Consider the following 21,441-nt stretch of genomic DNA (forward strand, 5'->3'; position numbering starts at 1 on the left):
CTCCGAATTTCTCATTAATTAAATTAATCATTTCAGTCACTGCGCTGAAAGTCAAAAGCAAAAACTTAAAAACTTTTCAAGAATCTATAATTGCTTCCCATTTCCCACTAGTAAACAATAAAAATAACATGGTTAAGTACTCAGAGAAAGCTTAACGAATCTAAAATGCACAATTAATTATATGAATTGAATGAATCCTCATGATCCTAATGAGTTTATTTCGAATATAAAACAAGGAATCTGGGAAGGAAATATAACCGTTAGAAATTTTTACCTTAATGGAATTTATAATAAAGGGGGGTAAAATGTTAATCAAATAATAACCAACATAAAACCATATAGTTGACAAAGGCTATAAGGGAGATGTATACAGTGATATGAGAGCCTACACAGAGAGATTTGGAGACCCTGGTGGTGTAGTGGTTAAAGTGCTATGGCTGCTAACCAAAACGCTGGCAGTTCAAATCCAGCAGGCGCTCCCTGGAAATTCTATGGGGCAGCTCTACTCTGTCCTATAGGATCGCTGTGAGTCGGAATCCACCCGTCGGCAACGGGTTGGGTTGGGTTTGGTTTTTACAGAGAGACTTAACCTTTTCTGAGACATCAGGGAAGGCTTCCTTGAGAAGTGAAAATTGGTCTGAATTCTAAAGGAAGGAGTAGAAAATTGGCTAAAGAAGTGGAGAAAAGAGTACTCATGCAAAGGAAACGGCAGATGCCTAGATCCTGGTGGCATGAAAGAGCATGAAGATTATCACATCTACAGGAACGAAACACAGAAAGAAGGCAAGGATGTGAGATGGGACTGCAAACAAGGAAGAACCAGACTATGCAGGGTCTTGGGAAGCATTTAAGCAATTCTGTCTTTATCCTAAGGACAAGTGAAAACACTGTAGGGTTTTAGTCTAAGGGCAACATAGTCAGGATTAGCATTCTGTAAAATTATTCTAGCTAGTAGGTCAAAAGTGGATAGATACACACTATTTAGGATGCTACTGTAGGATACTAGTTAAGAAAATAATAGGCTGGATTAGGGAGATGGTAATGGTAGTGGAAATGCAGATGTGGATATATCTGAGATATTTAGAATATAAAATCAAGAAAATGTGATGAAGGATTTAATATGAACAATGAGAAAGATCCTTCAAAAATGACTCTGAGGTTTCTGTCCTATATAACTGGATAAACAACAGGATCATTCACTGAGACGGGAAACATTAGAAGACTGGTTCCAGACAAAGCTCATAAATTATTTGACACGTTGAGTTTTAGTATCTTAGAGACATCTAAGGGATGACAAGTAGGCAATAAATTATATAGATCTGGAGTTCAGGGGAGATATCTGGGCTAAAGAGTAAACCTACTCATTCAAGACCCAGCGCTAGTATCACCTCCTGAGGGAAGCTTGCCTAATTCTTAGAGGCATATTCACATGCAACCCCTCTGTGTCCACAGCACTCTGTGCCTATTGCTACCATAGCATCTTACACATGGTGTCCATGGATCATACATACAATTGTAGGTCAAATCAACAACTATTTTTAAAAAATAACTTATGTTACAAAGATTTTTAAGCTTTTTTTCTAAGTTTAAACAATTTTTAAAACTGATATTAGGGTACAGATTCCTAGCGATTTTCACATATTATATCCTTAGAAACAAAATTTCCTACGTTTATTTGCTAAACATAAATACATGCATTTATTTTTAAAACAGTTTTTTTCCTGTTTGCAATTCATATTACGTTAGTTCCAGGACTCCTTACACATGTAACAAATACTATGATCAGCTCATAGTATTATACTTCCGAATACATGTACCCAACATTATTGAAGTCAACCACTTAATTCTCTGATAACATCAATTTACAAAGGAAAGAGTCTGAAGGATTTAGCCAAATTTCAAAACTTAAAGGCTTTTAAAATGTCCTTCAAATCTTACAACTTCATTTAATTTTAGGATTTGATGGAATATTACAGTTCATCTAATCCAGCACCTTTAATTTTTAAGTGCATAAAGGGAGTCTAGAAACATATGGGGGTTTGCTAGCTGGCAGCTGAGCTTTAGCTAAAACCCCAGTCTTCTCCCCTAACCATGCCAATACAGTTGCAGAAATCGCAATTTTGAAGGTGAAATCCACTGACTGAAATAATTTTTAGAAGGAAAAAAACTAATCTGTAATTTCAAAACAGCTGGTTTTTATCCAGGCAGGTTGGAAGTCTATCACTCTTTCAGGTCTGCTACTGTTCTCTTTCCTTTCCCAGGGTTGTCTGCTTGCAAAAGAGAAACTATGACATGACTATAATGGCTATCTTTCTCAATATTTGTTCCATTAGCCTACTTTTTCCCAAAGTAAATTCTACAGAACACTAGTTCCAGGACCATTACTAGGTGATATTGTCAGATAAGCTGGAAAAGGCTGAATTAATAAAGTTGAGCAGGTCTGTTTACTACAGAACTTCTCAGAGCTATTAATATGCTTCCATACATTAGATCTTACAGAAGAATTTTTTCAAATGTCTCCTACTTACCACTTTTCAGGAAATCTACATGTGCATCTTTGTGATGAAGCAGCTCCACATCATAATTGGCAGATGTGTTTGCATGTTGCTCTTCCTTAAAGCAAATTTTAGAACAGTTGAAATAATTTGGGTTTGCTTTCAAAATGCCAAAGTTATTAATTATTCCTTCTGCTTTTTGTTTAAAGTGAGGTCAAATACGTTCAACATTAATTAGCAATAATAATGGGATTGTTTGCTAAGTAATTAACTTATTTAAAGATGCGATAGTTTTCCACAGCAATATGAACTCTATAAAAAATTACTGGCTATTAAGTGGTAATAAAATAATTAATGATTTTTTACTTTATGTTAGAATTAACAAAAATTACTAATCTAGAAGTTTTAGATATTTTTACTTCAAATGCACTCTCTTGCCAACATTTTTTACACAAAATGTAATTAGTTTACATAAATTGAAAGTGAAATAGTTGTTTAAAGAAGGGAACAGCATCTTTAAATACCTACAGCAAATCAGCAAACATCATTTATATAAAATAGCAGACACAGACTAATAAACAAGTGTGGCAACTTGTTTTCACTAAACAGTAAGTAGGAATTTCAGCATTATATATTTATCAAAAAGAGAAGACTGAAGGGAGAGTCACACCAGTAGCAAACAAATATGGTCAAAGTTAACTGGCAAGGCATTTGTCACTCTCAGAGTATTTTTCTTACAGTTAGTATAAAATGATATATATATGCTATCTTACTTGTTAATTGCTTTTTCATCTGAAAGATTCTACTGGGTAAGCCTACAATTTCTACCAAAGAACCAGCCAGTGGTATTAGAAGGAAAATAATAAAAAGATTATCTTTCTCATGCAATTTATTGTTCATGGGGTGGTGGCAAAAAAATGAAACTGGACAATACAAGAAAGCCAGTTTGAATTTTTAGATATAGTAGCTGCCTTATATTTGTAGATATAATCAATATTATCCAATTCAATTCTACTCAATAAAAAATCCTTTAACACTTACTATGGGCCAGGCATAGTACTGATCCTACACAATGTAATGATAATTCCTATGCAAATAAACAGGCAGCAGGAGATTCCTAAGGAAATCCATTAGTAAAATCATAAGACTCACATCTACATTTTTCAACTACAGAGTAATAAACTAATACAAAACTATGCGCTATCTTTCCCTGGTCAGAACCTATTAGTTACAAACACCTTTATACTGGGTAAGCAAGAACAAAAATAAGAAATAAAAGACCCATTAGAGTACACAAAGTAAGTGAAATCTAATAACACAACTGTCAGGAAATGAATCACAGAAAAAAAATAACTGAAGATAGAGATTATATCTTGATAAAAATGAGTACATTAAAAAAAAAAAAAAAGCTCAAATAGCTTGTTCTTATTAGAAAAGCACAGCATTTTGTTCTGTGATCCTTTCTTAGTCCTTTTCAGTATTTACTGACCTGGTCAAAGACACTGAAGGTGGGCTAGCAAAACAGAAAATATGGTATGGGGGGGAAAAGGTAAAGTTTGAATTAAAATAAATAATACATGTTAAACAAATATTTTAAAAAAGCAGAGAGCCTTCAAAATACCAGGAAAAACAACCACCTACCTTCATGGGAATATTTGTAATAGTAGTTGAAGCCAAGTCAAAATGTTGCTGTACTAAAATATTCAATTTAGTAGCAAGATGCCGTCCTGCTCGAACACTATGGACCTCGCTGGTTAAAACTGGGGATAACTACAGAAAAGGATGAAAGAAAAATAACTCCAAAACATTAATACATTATAACCTAGCACTAAATATGTTACTACAATCCATAAAAGTACTTTTAGAATTTGGAAAAAATAAAAAGGTCCACAAATTAACCATGATACTTATTTTAGCAATAAATTCTAGGCATTCATTCATTAAACAAATATATATTAAGCAGAGCTTCCTATATTGCAGAAACTGTGTGAACCATTTGGGGACTCAGCAGTAAACAGACAGATATAGTCCCTGTCCTCTTAAAACTCAGAGTGGAATATTCTTTGATTTAAAATTTTTTTTTATATATATAATTTTTATTTTATCTCTAAACAAAATGGATTTAAAGTGGTTTATGGAAATACGGCAGAAAAAATACTTCATTTTCTGGGGAAGACAAAAGTCGGCTGATTAAACTGCTTATTAGAAAAGAATGTGGAAATAACCACAAACATCTCATTTCATCATCAGTAAATAAGGCAGCTAAAAGTTACAACAAAATAACACAAAATTTTACTTACAATAAATATTGTAAGTAAATGTTTTATTACAAAGTAAAGACAATATATTGCCACATTACCAAGAGGCAGAAAAAAAATTAACAAAAAAGAGCTAACACTGGCAACCATGTAAAAATACCATAATAGAGATAATTATTTTAAAAATACAACTACGAAAAATTCATAGACTAAGGTAATACTTGACTTCTTTATATTAGTGTTAGATGAAAAATCAGAACGTAAGAACACACACATTTAAATATAATTACGTAAATGCACATATCTATATTTCTAAACACAGATTGCCGATGGTGAATTTTATGTCATGTGAATCCATGTAACAACAGAATCATCCTTTCCTTTAAAATTGATCAAATTTATTGAAAAAGTAGAACCAAGGTTGAAAATGAGCTGCCCACCCCCTCTCCCCTCATGAGTAAAATAAATTTGTTACTGGAATATACTTTCTGTTAGAGTGTACTGCTTTTCTAACGAGAAGAAAAAAAAGATCTTTATAGAATAATAGTAGTCATTAAAGTAACTGAAATTCACTCATTAAAGTGGCTGATTTCTCAGGAACAAATCAAAACTGTGTATGGTTATGCAACACATTCAATTAAAATAAAAATGTCAACAAGCAGGCAAAAGAGAAAATACTAAAAAAGCTACAATTTATAACAAAGTATCAACCCAGGTGTTTCCCTATACCAATTTCTTTAAAAATTCCAAATATTTTCTAGGCAGAAAATGCTGGCAATGTGAACATTTTAATACTACCCCTTCTCAGCATATATTATTAATAACTCACAATTATCTTTTCTTTGATTACGCCTGCACTTACCTCTTTTTTAGGACGATCAGATACAAGGCTGTCTTCACCAACTGGGTAGGTATGGATCAGGACCAACTCACACCTCTGAATCTGCATGAGACTTAAAGAGAAACTTTTCACTTAGAACATAAGAATACATACTACGTAAAACATTCACGCAGGTGAAACTATTAAGTTTAATACACTAGAAAAGTGTTTGCTATAATCAGTTATTAGTGTGAACACAAAATAAATATTTTAGACTGCGTATAACTGCTGTACTTGTATAAACAATGAACAACTTACACAAATTAAATTCAAATGAAAAATACAATAATTTTCTGTGTGCTTGAAGGATAAAATAAAGGGAAAATTCCAATAATCGATCATAATTTTAAATAGAAAACTGCCACAGAGAAAATTACTATGTCATATATTAACTTTTCCCTTTTACTAATGTTTTTAAGGATAGTGCTAACCATTACTTTTCACTGGCTATTTCCAAAAATATGGGATTGTAACACTAAAAAGTTTCAACTTTTTATTTTGAAATTTCCAAACCGAAAGAAAAGTACTATTCAATGAACACCTGTATCATTCACCTAGATTCACTATTAGCTACATTTATTTATTCTATATATAAATAGACACACACCCTTTTTTTAAATCATTTGAGAATGAGTTGCAGAAGACATACCTCACTTCAAAATACTTCACTTACCAAGTGAAAATAATCTTCTTTGAAACCGTAATACCATTATTCCACTTAAGAAAATTAATAATAGTGCACTCTAAAATAGAGTCCACATTGTAACTGTCTAAAACATGAGTTTTAATAAACCTTTTTTTCCTTAAAAATTCATACATTGCAACTGTTTGTTATGCTCTGATTTGGAACATACTGAATAATTCCACCAACAATTTGCTCATTTTACAAATTTATTAGAGTATGAAAGTGAGGCATCAAAACATTATAAATTTGTATCTTAATTTATCCTTCCTGATCACCTTTTCTTGTGGGAAAACAGTAAAATTGTAAAATAAAAGGGGAAAATGGAAATAAGTTTGTGATCACACATTTTTTGACTAATTTGTTGAGGCAGTAGAGAATTCATGGGAATATAACCAGTTATTATTAATATTATTAGAACTTATTATAAAGAGAACACACGTAACTATAAGATTTAACATATTTACTTCACCGATGGCTTATACTCACTGATCTGAATTTGCAGCAACCTTGTTATGCTCATGAATTGTTTCTTGCACACAGTCCTCAAGCATTCGCACATGGCTATCACTATGGCATAAAAAAACATAGAAAACTATGGAATAAACAGTAAGAGAAAAAATTAAAAACACTATTCAGCTGCAGAATCTTTTTATAGGCACTTAAAATTATTTTGATAAGGGCTGCTTTTAGTATGCTCATTTCCCATATCAAATGACCAGCTGAAAAACTAGTGAGAAAAAAGTCATACTGACTTCTGTGATGACAAGCTGAACAGTTTTTACCGAAGTGAGTCTTTATTTTAGAACTGGATGAACACAGCCTCGATATTAAGAAGGCAAAGAAAAAGAGAGAGAAAGGTCACTTGCAATATCCTTAAATGCTACCATGTTGTCCTGCTTTTTTAATGAAAACCCCAATAGGACATTAAAACTCCCTCAGTGAAAGAATGACTGTAGTTAACGTCTTACCTTTTTGCATTAGTAATGCAAATTATCCGTCCTCTATTTCCAACACGTTCCGCATTCTCCATTAGGAGCGTACGAGCCTCATGTTGGTATTCTGTAATTTTGCAGAGGGTTTCCACTGCTGCAACTAGACCATGCAGAATACTGCAGCACTCTGGATCGGCCCGAGGGTTAGGAGGCCCGACGGCAGCTAATGCTGCCATCAGCTAAGTAAAATGGAAAACAATTATTCTGACAAGTCAGACAAAAAACAAAATTACAGACTGAAAAAATAAATATGGATATAAAAGTCCTCCAAAAAATACTAGCAAATCAGATCCAGCAACATATAAAAAGTATACACCATGACCGAGTGAGATTGTCCCAAGAATGAAAAGTTGTTTTAAAATCTGAAAATCAATTAATGCAATATATCTTATCGACAGAATTAAAAAAAAAATCATATGGTCATCTCCAAAGACAGAGAAAAAGTATTTGACAAAATCTAATACCTTTTCATGACAATAATACTCAACAAACTAGAAAGGGAAGAAAACTTTCTCAACTTGATAAAGTGCATCTACAAAAAAATTCACAGCTAACAGCATACTTAATGGTGAAAGACTGGATGTTTTCCCCCTGAGATCAGAAACAAGACAAGGATGTACAATCTCACTACTTGCATTCAGTGTTGTACTGTGAATTTCTAACCAGGGAAATTAGGCAAGAAAAAGAAATAAAAAGCATCCAGAATGAAAAGGAAGAAATAAATCTATCTCTATTTGCAGGTGACATGATCTTATACAAATAAAAAATCCTAAGGAATTCATTATGAAACTATTAGAACTAATAAACAAGTTCAGCAAGTTTGCAGGATATAAGATCAATACAGAAATATTAATTACCTTTTCATACACTTTCAGTGAACAATCCAAGCATCAAAATAAGAAAGCAATTCCATTCACAACAGCGTCAAAAAGAATAAATTTTAACAAATGAAATGCAAATTTTATACTCTGAAAGCTATAAATCTTGCTAAATTAAAGATCTAAGTAGTAAAACATTCCATGCTCATGGATGAGGAGGCTTAATAGTGTTAAGATGTCAATATCACCCAAATTCAGATTCAATACAACCCCATCAAAATCTCAGCTAACTTCTTTGCAAAAAATTATTTTAAAATACATATGGAATTGCAAGGGGACAAAACAATCCTGAATAGACAAAACAATCCTGAAAAAGAAGAAAGGAGGACTCACACGTCCCGATTTCAAAGCTTACTAAAAAGAAATGGTAGTCCAGACAATGTAGTACTGGCACAAAGATAAACATATAGATCCATGGAATAGATGTGAGTTCAGAAATAAATTCACACATTTATGGCCAATTCATTTTCAACAAGGGTGCCAAGTCCTTTCAATAGGAAAAAAACAGTCTTATCAACAAATGGTGCTGAAGACAACTGGATAGCCACATGTAAAAGAATGATGTTAGGCCCATACCTCATACCATAGATAAAAAATTAACTCAAAACAGATCAAACATGTAAATATAAGCACTAAAACCATAAACGTCTTAGAAAAAAATATATAGATATATTTTATGACCTCCAATTTGACGAAGGATTCTCAGCTATGACACCAAAACCACAAACAAAAGATAAAATTGACAACTCGGACTTCATCAAAATTAACAATTTTTGTGCTTTAAAGAACACCATCAAGAAAGTGAAAAAGGAAACCCACAGAACGGAAGAAATCATATGCAAATCGTATCTGATAAGGGACTCATATCCAGATATATAAAGAACTCTTCCAACTCAATAATAAAAATACCAATAACCCAATTAAAAAATGGATAAAAGATCTGAATTGACATTTCTCTGGAAAAGATACATATATGGCCAAAAAACTCATGAAAAAACATCTCACAGTATTAGTCATTAACAAAAACAAAAAAAATACAGTGCCGCAAATCAAAACCACAATGAGATACCACTTCACACCCACTGGGATGACTAGAATCAAAAAGTAAGAATTATAACAAGTGTTGGTGAGAGTACGGAGGAATCAAAACCCTTGTTCACTGCTAATGGGAATGTGAAACGGTGCAGCTGCTTGAAAAGTTTTGCAGTTTCTCAAAATGCTAAATAGGGATTATCATATTACCCAGCAATTCCACTCCTAGATATATACCCAAAAGAAATGAAAATACATGTTCACACAAAAACTGTACATAAATGTCCATAGAAAGATCTTTCATAAAACTCAAAAAGTGGAAACAACCCAAATGTCCATCCACTGCCGAGTGGATAAACAAAGTATGCTGTACCTACACAACGGAATAGTATTCGACCGCAGATGAAGTACTGATACATGCTACAACATGGAGGAACACTGAAGACACTATGCCAGGTGAAAGAAGCCATGTATTATGTATGACTCAATTTACATGAAATGTCCAGATTTGGGACACCTACAGAAACATAAAGTAGATTAGTAGTTGCTTATGGCTGGGGAGGATACAAAACAGGCAAATGATGGTTAAAATGTATGGTTTTTGTTGTTGTTTTGGGTTTTTTTGTTATTGTTGTTGTTGAGGTGATAAAAATGTTCTAAAACTGTGGTGACAGTTGCACGTTATCTGTGAACATATATAAACCTTTTAATTAACTGTACACTTTAAATGGGTGAACTGATTAAGTGCTCAGCTGTTAAGCGAAAGGTCAGCAGACTGAACCCACCAGAGAAGGATGTGGCATTGTGACTTAAGCCTTGGAAACCCTATAGGACAGTTGTATTCTGTCGTATAGGGTCTCTATGAGTCAGAATTGACTCGATGGCAGTGGGTTTTAATATGCAAGTACTTCATAAATTAGAACACACTGTAAGTTCATGTTATTTTTGGCACATACCTTACAATTCCACATATCTTTAAGGATAAAATAAGGAAAATATACAAAATTCTCACAGAATATGCCACTAACATAAAAGTTTATAAATCTAACTGGTATTCTGAACATCTATGAGGTTCAATATTACAGAAAAGCTAATATTTCAAAACAAAATACTCAAAGAGTTTATAAAATGTCAATATAATGAGTAATGAGCAATACCTTCCTAGCCCACAAATACTCTTCTTGTTGTCAGGTGATGTTCAGTTGATTTTTGACCCACAGTGACCCCATATGACAGAGCAGAAATACCCCATAGGGTTTTCTAGCCTGCAATCTTTACGGGAACCGATTTCAAGGTATTTCTCTTATGGACCCACTAGGTACGCATGAACTGCCAAGCTTATGGTTAGCAGCCAAACATTTAACCGTTGTGCCACTAGGGCTCCTTACCAATAGTCTTAAAATAAATAAAGATTATTAAATAAAGATTATTTATTTTAAGACTTACCAATAGTCTTACTCCACAGTAAATGATTTACAAAAAAAGGAAAAATCCTCTCTTATCCTGCATGATTAGAAAAAGGGATGCTCCTTTTAACTATAAAGTTTGGTTTCTTTGAACCTCTACAGCTCTGATTAAAATAAGAGTAATTGTTTTTGTTGCTGTCTTTTACCGTCCAGTCAATTCGAGAGTAATTATATCCATCCCATATGACTATAAATGTTGCAAAGTGTGTATTTCTCATACACTGCTGGGGAGTAAACTGATACTACTAGCCTGCAGAAGGGAATTTCCCAGTATCTATCAATTATAATTGCATACACCCTCTGACCCACAACTCCATTTTGGGGAACTCATATACAAATAAACTTCTAAACATGCAAACTGATAAATGTACAACATTATTCACTACAGCATGTTAAAAGCGAAAAACTGAAAACAACCCAAACACGTACCAATAGAGGACTACGTCGATAAAGTGGGACACCATGCAGGTGTAACAACAACTATGCAGAAATACTCTACGTGCTGATAAGGAAAGGATTTCCAGGATCTATATACATATATTTTTTGTTTTCCAGGATACATACTTAAGTAAAAAAACAAGATGTAGAAGTATGGGTAGAATGTGTAACCTTTTATGTAAATAAATGTGGGAAAAATCTACAACTGTACTTGCTTGTATATGCCTAAAGTTACTCTGAAAGGACCCATAAGAAACTATGAAACGGTGGTGGGGATAAGTAATGGTGTGCTGGCAAACTGGCTCTGCAAAAAACAATAAAATAAAAGTCCCAATTTGTAGTGTTCATCAATTTCTACAGTTAAATTCTCCCTTCATGGCTGATTTCAAGCTCCAACTGTTACATCACCGAATATGGAGTTAGTAAGAGATGCGGAGAATTCGTTCTCCCAAGCTGGTCTGAGCAGGCTCTAGCACACCACTAACTGGGACCACGGATGAAGAGGAAGCAAATTTTTCAAAGTATACCTTTTACTCACAATACATATACACACACACAAATATGTATGCATATGAATAGACGTATGTACATATGCAAAATTTTATTTTTTTAATTATATGAATATTACCAATTCACAAAAAGTAACTATAAAAGGAAGAAAAAAATACTTTATAAATGGTTACATAAAGACCCTGGTACATAGGAGAAACTAAGAAAAAGTAATTTTAGAGGGGAGAGGTATTGTGGCGCTGGGAAAGCAACAGAAAGAAAAAAAGTTGGTTTCTGGAGTCAGATATGGGCTCAAATCCTGGCTCTACCTTTTATTAGCTGTGTGACTCTGGTCAATCTTTCCTAGCCCTTTCCTTATCTGAAAATAGGAATAATCATAGAACCTGTCCCACACTAGCGTGACATTTTCAAGCTTTAACTTAGCCAACAAAAACAAGACCAAAACTTCTGAGGCCTGATGATTTTCTGTAATAACTCAAGACGTATAAGAGAGGTATGTACTGTAATAGAGCCCTGGATCTAGCTACATCAGTCAAGCAACCTCTGGCCCCTGTGGGCCTCAGAGCTCCTTCACCTGCACAATCACATAACTGAAGCAAAGGATGTCAAACATTCTGCAGTCTACTATGCTTGTTACTCAGGATTATTCATGGGAACTAGAGAGAAATGTGATATAGATAACCAAAGTTAAACATTAAATGTGTTAAACACAGACAAAATTATATATAATTAATATAAAATGTCGATTCTTTTATAGCATCTTGAACACAAGTGATTTGCTATGTAGTTGCCTTCAGAATAGGAGCAAATGGGAGCTTCCCCCTCTGCTCCTAATTTAAAAGCAGGGAGTGTGATACAATGTTTTAAGAGAAGCAGTAATAAACTCAGAAAGCAGAAGGAAGTTAATTTTCTTACAATCAGTATACCCACCATTATCAAATGCACACCTTCTACATTACTGCAGAGATCTCTACATTAATTTGTGCATATTTATATTCGTATATGCAACTACAGAGGCTTCAAGCTTCTTTCCCAGTACCTCCTGAAAGAAGCACACCAGGATACATGTCACTTCAAAAAGACATAAAGGGGGAATGCATGGAATCCTTAATATTATTTTTTCAAGTAATGAAAAAATAGTTAAGAACATTCTGGAGTAACATAAGCACAAAGCCAAGCCAGTAAGAGCCAATCCCTTGAGTGAATTACTTTAAAAGAATTAAAGGTTAGATAGTATCTATATGATACTAGTCACAAACATTTTATGGCCAAAAACTGTAATAAACACAATTCTTTAAAAGTTAAAACACATCGAAGAACATCCATTCACATAAAAATTTTAACATGAAAGAGTTCAAGTGATACACTGAAATATTTCACTCATGCCTGTCTCACATGTAGTGCATATTCATCAGTGAAGAACCTAGTCGACTGAAGTCTTCTTCTCAACTAAACAATAGCAAAGAACATAAGCTACTATAAACGCAATATCCTTACACAAATGATGTTTTAAAAAGCATAAACTTAATGGACTGAGAATTAATTTATTTCTGTTCCCTCCTAAAACTCCACTAAAACCACAGTAAAGGAATTTAATTTTAAAAAGCATACACCAAAATAAATAAATACACCCACAAAGATGAAGGGAATGGAAGAGGGGACAACAGCAAATAAGAAATGTCAACAAAAATGTGTAAGACAGAAAATGAGTGGAGTAATGGTAGTGGACTTAGTAAGGCTGAATAAGCTGAAATCTAAGTGCCTAAAAAAAAGTGCCTAGGAGGGGAAAAAAGCAAGGTGGATGCCCTGCGGAATCCAGAAAAGGTTTAAGAACTGGAGGCACCAAGCACCACATAAAGCAGAGGTGAGGCACGATCTAAAAAAACCAAGAATAGTTTGAGGTCAATATGAAGAATAATTTGTCCCTCAGGTCTTAAACCCACCCTGCTCATACAAATGACTACCTCTCCCCTAACCTCCTGGATACAGAATACATTCCTTAAACGAACTGAACCATAAAGCTACCAAGTATGGATACTACAAGGCACAACAGAGGGTAAGGATAGATACTAGACCAGTGCTGCCAATGGAACTTTCTGCAATGATGAAAATGCTCTATACCTGTGCTGTCCAATATAGTATCCACTAGCCCACATGTGACTACTGAGAATCTAAAACATGGCTACTACTACAGAAGAACTGAATTTTCTATTGCACTTAATTTTAATTCATTTATTTAAACAACCATAAGTGGTGGCTGTTATTGTTAGGTGTTGTCAAGTAGATTCTGATTCATAGTGACCCTATAGGACAGAATAAAACTGCCCCACAGAGTTTCCAAGAGGTGCCTGGTGGACTCAAACTGCCAGCCTTTTGGTTAGCAACTGTAGCACTTAACCACTACGCCAGCAGGGTTTCCAACCACTGTGGCTAGCAGTTACTATACCAGACAGTACAGTACTAGACCAAAAACGGAAAGATTCTGCCTACCAAACGGTAGGACCCAGTCCTCACTTGGCTCCCAGAAGGCTGACATGCAAGTTTACAGCATACAGGCAGAAAAGCAGAAGATCCTTCTCTGGAGACCCTGAACAGTCCAGAGAAATGACCTGTTGACTCCAACATCTGGATATCCTCCAATGAAAACAGCTGGCTTACACCAGAGTGAAGCCCACCCATCAGCAACACCTACTCCACAACATGTTGATCTTCTATTATGCTATTTAGTGCTTTGCTTTAAAAGAAAAAATAAAAAAAACACATAGGGATCAAAAGAAAACTTTGAATAAACTATAACTAATAACCTCAGATTAAAAAAAATATAAAACCCATAACATCAGAAAAAGATACTATGAAAATGGAGGCAGAACATAAGTGAAAGTTTGTAGAAATTAATATGATCAAATAAAAAGTTAAAAGAAAGTAAGTAAAAGATCAAGGAAGAGCAACATACAGAGATGACCAATGAGAAAAAGAACAAGGAATTTAATCAGGACGTCCAACATTCCACTAGTACGTATTCCAAAAAGGCACAAACAAAATACAAAAACAAGAAGGTTTTCAAAGAACACAGAAAATTTCCAAAATTGACAAATCTAAGAGTCAGCCTAAAAGAGCCAATAAGTACTTAGCAGAATGAGAAAAAATTAACACCAAGGCACATCACTGACAATTTTCAGAACATAGAAGGAGAAAGGAAAGATTCTAAGAGCTTTCAGAGAGAGATTAGGCATAAAAATGGTGTAAAACTTCTGAACAACACTGGAAGCTATAAGACGGTAGGATAATACCTTCAAAAAATTATTTCCAACCTGAAATTTTACACCTGAAGTATCAATAAAGTGTAAAGGTTTTTACAGAATTCTAGAGGTTATACTCTACCCAAACAAGAGATTATACAAAGAAAGAGAGATGGGAGGGGGCGGATCTGACAAACAAGGAGAGAGGAGGGTAACAGCAGAGTGGAACAGCCAGTTCAAACTGGAACAGAAGACTGGGCTCCAGGAAGGTGTTCATGGAAAAAATTAAAACTGCTAAATTATGTGATACATTTTTGATAAAAATACTGAGAGATTTTGTAGAGACATGAGGAAAAGTAGAAGAGATATAAAGAAAACTAAGGAAATTTAAAAAAAAAAAAAGGAAATCATAAATTACAGGAATAAACAAAGAATTGTACAAGAAAAGAAATTATCATATATACTTGGCTGAACAGTAGTAATGTCTACTCTATGTAAGCCAAACAATGCAAATATGAAAGTTTGAAATAACCAAAAATTCTGAGACAACAGTATGAGAAAATGAGGAAAGCAAAGGGGGTGGGCATAGGGGCATGGGGGGAGGGGTATACAAGAGGTAAATCCTCATTCACGATAGCAATAAATAGATAAAATTTAAATTGAGAACTCAATGAACAGTAGTAAAAACATGCTGTTTAGAAATATGGAAGTAAATACCAGAACAGCTAAATTGAAATTTATTTGTACCTTTTAGGTAAGGAAAGACTGGAATGGAGATAGCTATTTTTCTTTTAGTGTTACTTGGCATTCTAAAACTATGTGCAAATACTATACTGATAAAATATTCCTAATCATTTCAAAAAAAAATTTTTTACCACAGTTAGATAATTCTCAAAAAGGGCCACAACTCAAAACTGAATCATACCTCCTGTAAATTTTGGTCTTCTTGAGTCCAAGAATTTAAAACATGTGCTCCAGAGTCACTCACAATGAAGTTCACCTAGATTTCAAAAACAATTAGTATTCAACTGTAATTTCACTTAATCACCACCATACCAAAAAAGTAATATGCAATTTCTTACACTGGTTCACTGATTAATCAATTTATTTCATAACTACATAATGGCTAATATATGCCAGGTGCTGGAAACCCTGGTGGCATAGTGGTTAAGTGCTCGGACTGCTAACCAAAAGGCTGCCTGTTAGAATCTACCAGGCAATCCTTGGCAACTCTATGATGGAGTTCTACTCTGTCCTATAGAGTTGCTATGAGTCGGAATCAACTCAATGGTAACGGGTTTTTGGTTTATTCTTGGCACTGAGGATGTGGCAAATCAGTGAGGAATAAAACATTCTGTAACTAACAATGTGGGGAAAGCAGAGTGTCAGGGAATGTGCTGATATAAAGGGCAGTGCAGAGAGAATGTTAACAAACAAATGAACAAGTTAATTTCAGAGAGTGATTAAAGGCTATGAAAAAAAAATTGGTTAGCTACTTTAAATTGGATGATCAGAGAAGGGCTTTGTATGTACGTCTCAATTGAGGGGAATCCAAAATGACCAAAGGAAACTAAAATAAAGCTGGAGATGGAGAATTCCAGGTACAGTGAAGGCAAATGCAAAGGCCTCTAAGCATATACCAGGAACAGAAAGGTCATAGCATGAAAAAGGGTAGGAGACAAACTCAGAGAGATAGGCAGTAGCCATATGATATACAGGGCACTGAAAACCAACATATGAGTGTGGACTTTATTTTGTTTTAAAGTAAAATGCAAATAAAAAAATACCATCAGGTTAGATGACGATGACAGTAAGGAACATAATAGAAAATGTATGAAGTAACTATTTTTCCTTTTAGGAGAACGGTAAGATTTCTTTCTTTCCCCTGGACTATATGATGTAATCCATCATCTTTTTTCCCTAGTATTCATGAAATACTAATTTTCCTTACACAAGGAGTAAGTTGAGAACTGGTCTTTCCTCCTGCAGTTTATCTGACAGAAACATATTTTACAAACCACTTAGCCTGTTTCATTTAAATCTTACAACAATCACAGGAAGTAAATGTTATGCTTAAAGAAAAGCAAACTGAGGCTTTGAGATATTAAGTAATATGATCAAAATCACACCACTGGTGTAGCTAACAAAGTCATGATCTGAACAAAAGCCTGTGTCCTAAATCACTATATTACCCTCCCTCTCACTTTATTTGCTACCCTACATAAAATGTACAAAAATTTAAAGACGGACTCCGTCTGTCCCTGTTACCTTCAAGTCAATTCTGACTCACAGGGATCCTACAGAACAGAGAACTGCCCATCAGGTTTCCAAGGATGTAATCTTTATGAAAGCAGCCTGCCACATCTTTCTTCTGCCTAGTGGCTGATGGGATCGAACCACTAACCTTTCAGTTAGCAGCTGAGCACTTCACCACTGTGCCACCAGGGCTCCTTCAAAGAAGGACTAAAACAACTTATACTTTAATTTGGAACTAATTTGAATGCATAATATTGAACTCTGTTTAGCCTTACTGTTACTGCCCTACCGATGCCAGTCTAAGACTTGGCTAGGTCCCAGCCTGTTGCTGTTGTCCGCTGTAGTTGAGTCGATTCTGACTCATGGCAATCCCATGTGTGCAGAATAGAACTGCTCTATAGGGTTTTCAAGACTGTAACCCTTCAGAAGCAATCACTAGGCCTGTCTTCCAAGGTGTCTCTGGGTGGGTTCAAACTACCAACCTTTTGTCTAGTAGTTAAGGACTTAATTGTTTGCGCCACCCCGTGACACCAGTCCAGCCTAGGCTGCAACAAGTGAAACCAAAAGTAAATCATCCACTTGTGGTTAACCAGACGTCTATTCCAAGTTAAAACTTTTGAGAGCTTAAAACCCAAAGATAAGTTTAATACTGAGAATTTCTATTGATCAATTACTCTTTAATTGATAACAATTTCCCAAACACTAAATAGACAATAGATAAGTGGTAACTTTGGTGAAAAGTAAGACAGTACACAGCACTGGGGAAGCCAGCACAACTTGTACAAGGCAAGGTCGTGGAAGCTTCACAGATACATCCAAACTCCCTGAGGGACAGAACTGCTGGGCTGAGGGCTCTGGGAACCATGGTCTCAGGAAACATCTAGCTCAACTGGCATAACATAGTTTACAAAGAAAAGTTGTACATTCTACTGGGGTCCGAAAGCCTGTGAGCGGCCATCCAGGATACCCCACTGGTCTCACTCCTTCAGGAGCAAGGAAGAATGAAGAAAACTAAAGATACAAAAGAAAGGTTAGTCCAAAGGACTAATGGACCACCTCTACCATGGCATTCACCAGACTGAGTCCAGGACAACTAGATGGTGCCCGGCTACCACCACTGTCTACTCTGATAGGGATCACAGTAAAGGGTCCCCGGTCAGAGCTGGAGAAAAATGTAGAACAAAATTCTAACTCAAAAAGAAAGACCAGACTTGCTGACCTGAGAGAGAGAATGGAGAAACCCAGAGAATATGGCCCCCGGACACCCTATCAGCTCAGTAATGAGGTCACTTCTGAGGTTCACCCTTCACCCAAAGATTGGATAGTCCCATAAAACAAAACGAGACTAAAGGGGCGCACAAGCCCTGGTGCAAAGACTAGATGGCAGGAGGGGACAGGAAAGCTGGTAATAGGGAACCTAAGGTTGAGAAAGGAGAACGCTAACATGCCGTGGGTTGGTTAACCAATGTCATAAAACAGTATGTGTACTGTTTAATGAGATACTAGTTTGTTCCGTAAACCTTCATCTAAAGTATAATAAAAATAAAATAATAAAAAACAATTTCCACTTAGCATTCTTAAGAGCGATTCTTCCTAATATGGTCAAATCCTGCTGCAGTTTAGTATTCAGTCACTAGAAGTGCCAACAACCAGCCCGCCTGGGTTCAAATTCTGCCTCTGCCCCTAACTACCTACGTGACCCCGGTCAAGTTTCTTATCCTCCCCTTGCCTGTCTCTGCATCTCCAACATGGAAGAAATAAGTAAGGCTGATATTCACCTGGTACATATTGGCACAATCTAACAAAGTGATTACGGCCAACACATCCCTTCTGCTTGGTCTGTTGACAGTTCTTAATAGTCAGTGCCTGTTCTATACTGGTTGTTTTGAATATTTTGAATATTACCCCACTAATTACAGTACCTCATTGACTGTTGTAAGAATTAAAGGAGTTAATAAATACAAACCACTTTGGGACATGTCTGCGCATGTAAGTGCTCAATAGTTTTTAGATGTTATTATTTTGGTCCCAACTAAACAGTCATAATAAATTAACCCCAAAGGGCAGTTCTACATACCACATTTTAAAAGTATAAAACAAACAGTTGTTAAGTCTAGAACAAATTCATATTTTAAAAATATGTACTCAGGCATTTAAGTACATCCCCAAAATCATGATTCTGCTTGCACTTCAGACTTCAACACTCACCAGCTTTTTGAAAGGAAATATGTCATACATTATTCTACAATACTCCATGGAAGATTCTACTGAGCAAGTCCACAATGACTTAGATATGGGAGCCAAAGGGATGATTCCTTGGGTCCTATTCTTCACCAGCATATCAAACTCCACATGTTGTCTGCAGGATTCTGCCATATAAGGACAGTGATCCACAACAAACACTGTTTTATGAGATTCAGAAAAAATCTTCATTTTGTTTTAACCTGTAAAGGGAAACATGTATTAGACGAATGTATATACGTTAACATTTAACATTTTCAATCATTTCTAATTAACATGTCCTTCCTCAAAATTTAGTAGAAAACATGAATTATCATTGTTCAAAGAAATCTGCCCAACAAAGAACAAGATTTAATAGTCATGGCCAGAAGGTAACTGTATCAATTCCAAGGATAAGCTGACACCACATTGGGCTGCCTCTCTACAAACCAATAACCCCATCGCCCTGGAGTCAATTCCGACTCCTAGCGACCCTACAAGACAGGGTAGAACCGCCCCAAAGGGTTTCCACGGAGCAGCTGGTGGCTTTAAACTGCTGACCTTTTAATTAGCAGCCAATCTCTTAACTAACCACTGTGCCACCAGGGCTCTGTCCCTCTACTAACAAAAAAACCCACTGCCATCGAGTCGATTCCGACTCATGGTGACCCTATAGGACAGGGTGGAACTGCCCATAGAGTTTCCAAGGAGCACCTGGCGTATTTGAACTGCCGACCTTTTGGTTAGCAGCCGTACCGCTTAACCACTACACCACCAGGGTTTCCATCACTCTACTAGGCACAGGCAAAGCTAGAGTCCATACATTTTATTTTGCTCTCTGAACTTTGAATTTTTACATATAATTATGTCTGATTTACATACCATACATAATAAACGACACTTTTCAAAATACACTTTTGATGTTCATTGCTAATTGATACCAATCACATCCAATCCCCAAAACTAAACCAAGTCAGCACTTAGGACTTCTCTCCTCCCAAAAAACGCTTCAAGACTTCTGAGAAAGGATGCAGGGAAGCGAAATTAACAGGAAAGAGAAGTGACAGCAAAAGAAAAGCCCAAAGCATAATAAACTTGTCCTAAGACAACCGCATAAACAGGTATTTGCACCAAGGTCCTAACACACACCCTTCCCTTAGTTTTTGAAACAACACGGTAAGTTATCATGCAGAATAGGAAAAAGTCTGTTGCTACCATCACAATGGTGGAAAGGATAAACTTCTAAAACTTTTTCTTAAAAACAGAGTATATGGTACTCCCTTGCTTCGCTAATAAAATCTTACACTGAATAGACAAATCACATCCAAAAAGCACACGGTAAGCAAAAAAAATATTCATCAAAAACTGACTTTTTAATATCCGGCTATTTTCATCTCCTGCTTTCCAATGCATCTCCCCGTCATACAAAACTCTTGAGAAACCCCTTCTAGATACACTCTGCTTTGTGGGGGGGGGGGGAGGGCGGAAAGGACAAGGTGAGCGGGTAAGGAAGACCTCAGGATCGACGTTCGCTTACTTTCGTGCCTGGTCCTGCAGTGAAAACGAACAGAGGCTATGGGCCACAGCCTCTCTGGAAAAGGCTGCTGGCTGGGTGGGGAGGGTCAGCGCAGTCAGAACTGTCTGGTACCAAAAACAGGGGACTGTTTTCCCGGCTCATCTCCTAGCACACCGCTCTTTGCCCAGGCTTCCTAAATGCAGAAGCGCGCCCGTGCGCATGGACACACAAACGCACACTCGGAGTCGCGCGTGCGCAAAATGCTCTTCTACAGCCCCTGCCAACCTTCCCTTCCCCCTTGGGGGGCCAGATGCCCAGGTCGCTGAACAGGAAGAGGGCGGAGCGTGGGATAAAAAAAATGCCTCCGGCCCTCAAGGTTTTCTTTCCGCTAATTCTCCCAGCCACCCATTAAGAAAAATGGTCCGGGTGACTTGAGAGCTCCTCCAACAGAGAAGTACCAGCCACAGGTTGCGCTAAACCAACCAAGGTGCACTAAGCGAAGAGCCCTCCCATCCAGCGTCCCTCTCTCCGTCACTCCACCCAGGCCGGCTTCCCTTTGAAAAACTCGCGAGACCT

The 21,441-nt window shown here is 36.1% G+C and overlaps 1 protein-coding gene across 3 annotated transcripts in view; it reads right to left on the minus strand.

The window, feature by feature from the left end:
• INTS13 (integrator complex subunit 13) overlaps positions 1-21,422 on the minus strand; it is a 31,438-nt gene extending 10,016 nt beyond the window's left edge. For 2 of the 3 annotated variants that reach the window (XM_049882686.1, XM_049882687.1), the window contains exons 1-8: positions 20,887-21,422; positions 19,338-19,573; positions 15,799-15,873; positions 7,287-7,489; positions 6,805-6,885; positions 5,616-5,706; positions 4,137-4,265; positions 2,529-2,613 (exon numbers count right to left, since the gene is read on the minus strand). In XM_049882686.1, coding sequence (XP_049738643.1) covers positions 2,529-2,613; positions 4,137-4,265; positions 5,616-5,706; positions 6,805-6,885; positions 7,287-7,489; positions 15,799-15,873; positions 19,338-19,562 — 889 coding nt within the window. In that variant the 5' untranslated portion in view covers positions 19,563-19,573; positions 20,887-21,422. The remainder of the gene's footprint in view (positions 1-2,528; positions 2,614-4,136; positions 4,266-5,615; positions 5,707-6,804; positions 6,886-7,286; positions 7,490-15,798; positions 15,874-19,337; positions 19,574-20,886) is intronic. The other variant, XM_049882690.1, reaches the window with a different exon arrangement.
• Positions 21,423-21,441: the final 19 nt, after the last annotated feature.

This window comes from Elephas maximus, chromosome 4 (genome assembly GCF_024166365.1).
Source record: "Elephas maximus indicus isolate mEleMax1 chromosome 4, mEleMax1 primary haplotype, whole genome shotgun sequence".
Lineage (NCBI taxonomy): Eukaryota > Metazoa > Chordata > Mammalia > Proboscidea > Elephantidae > Elephas > Elephas maximus.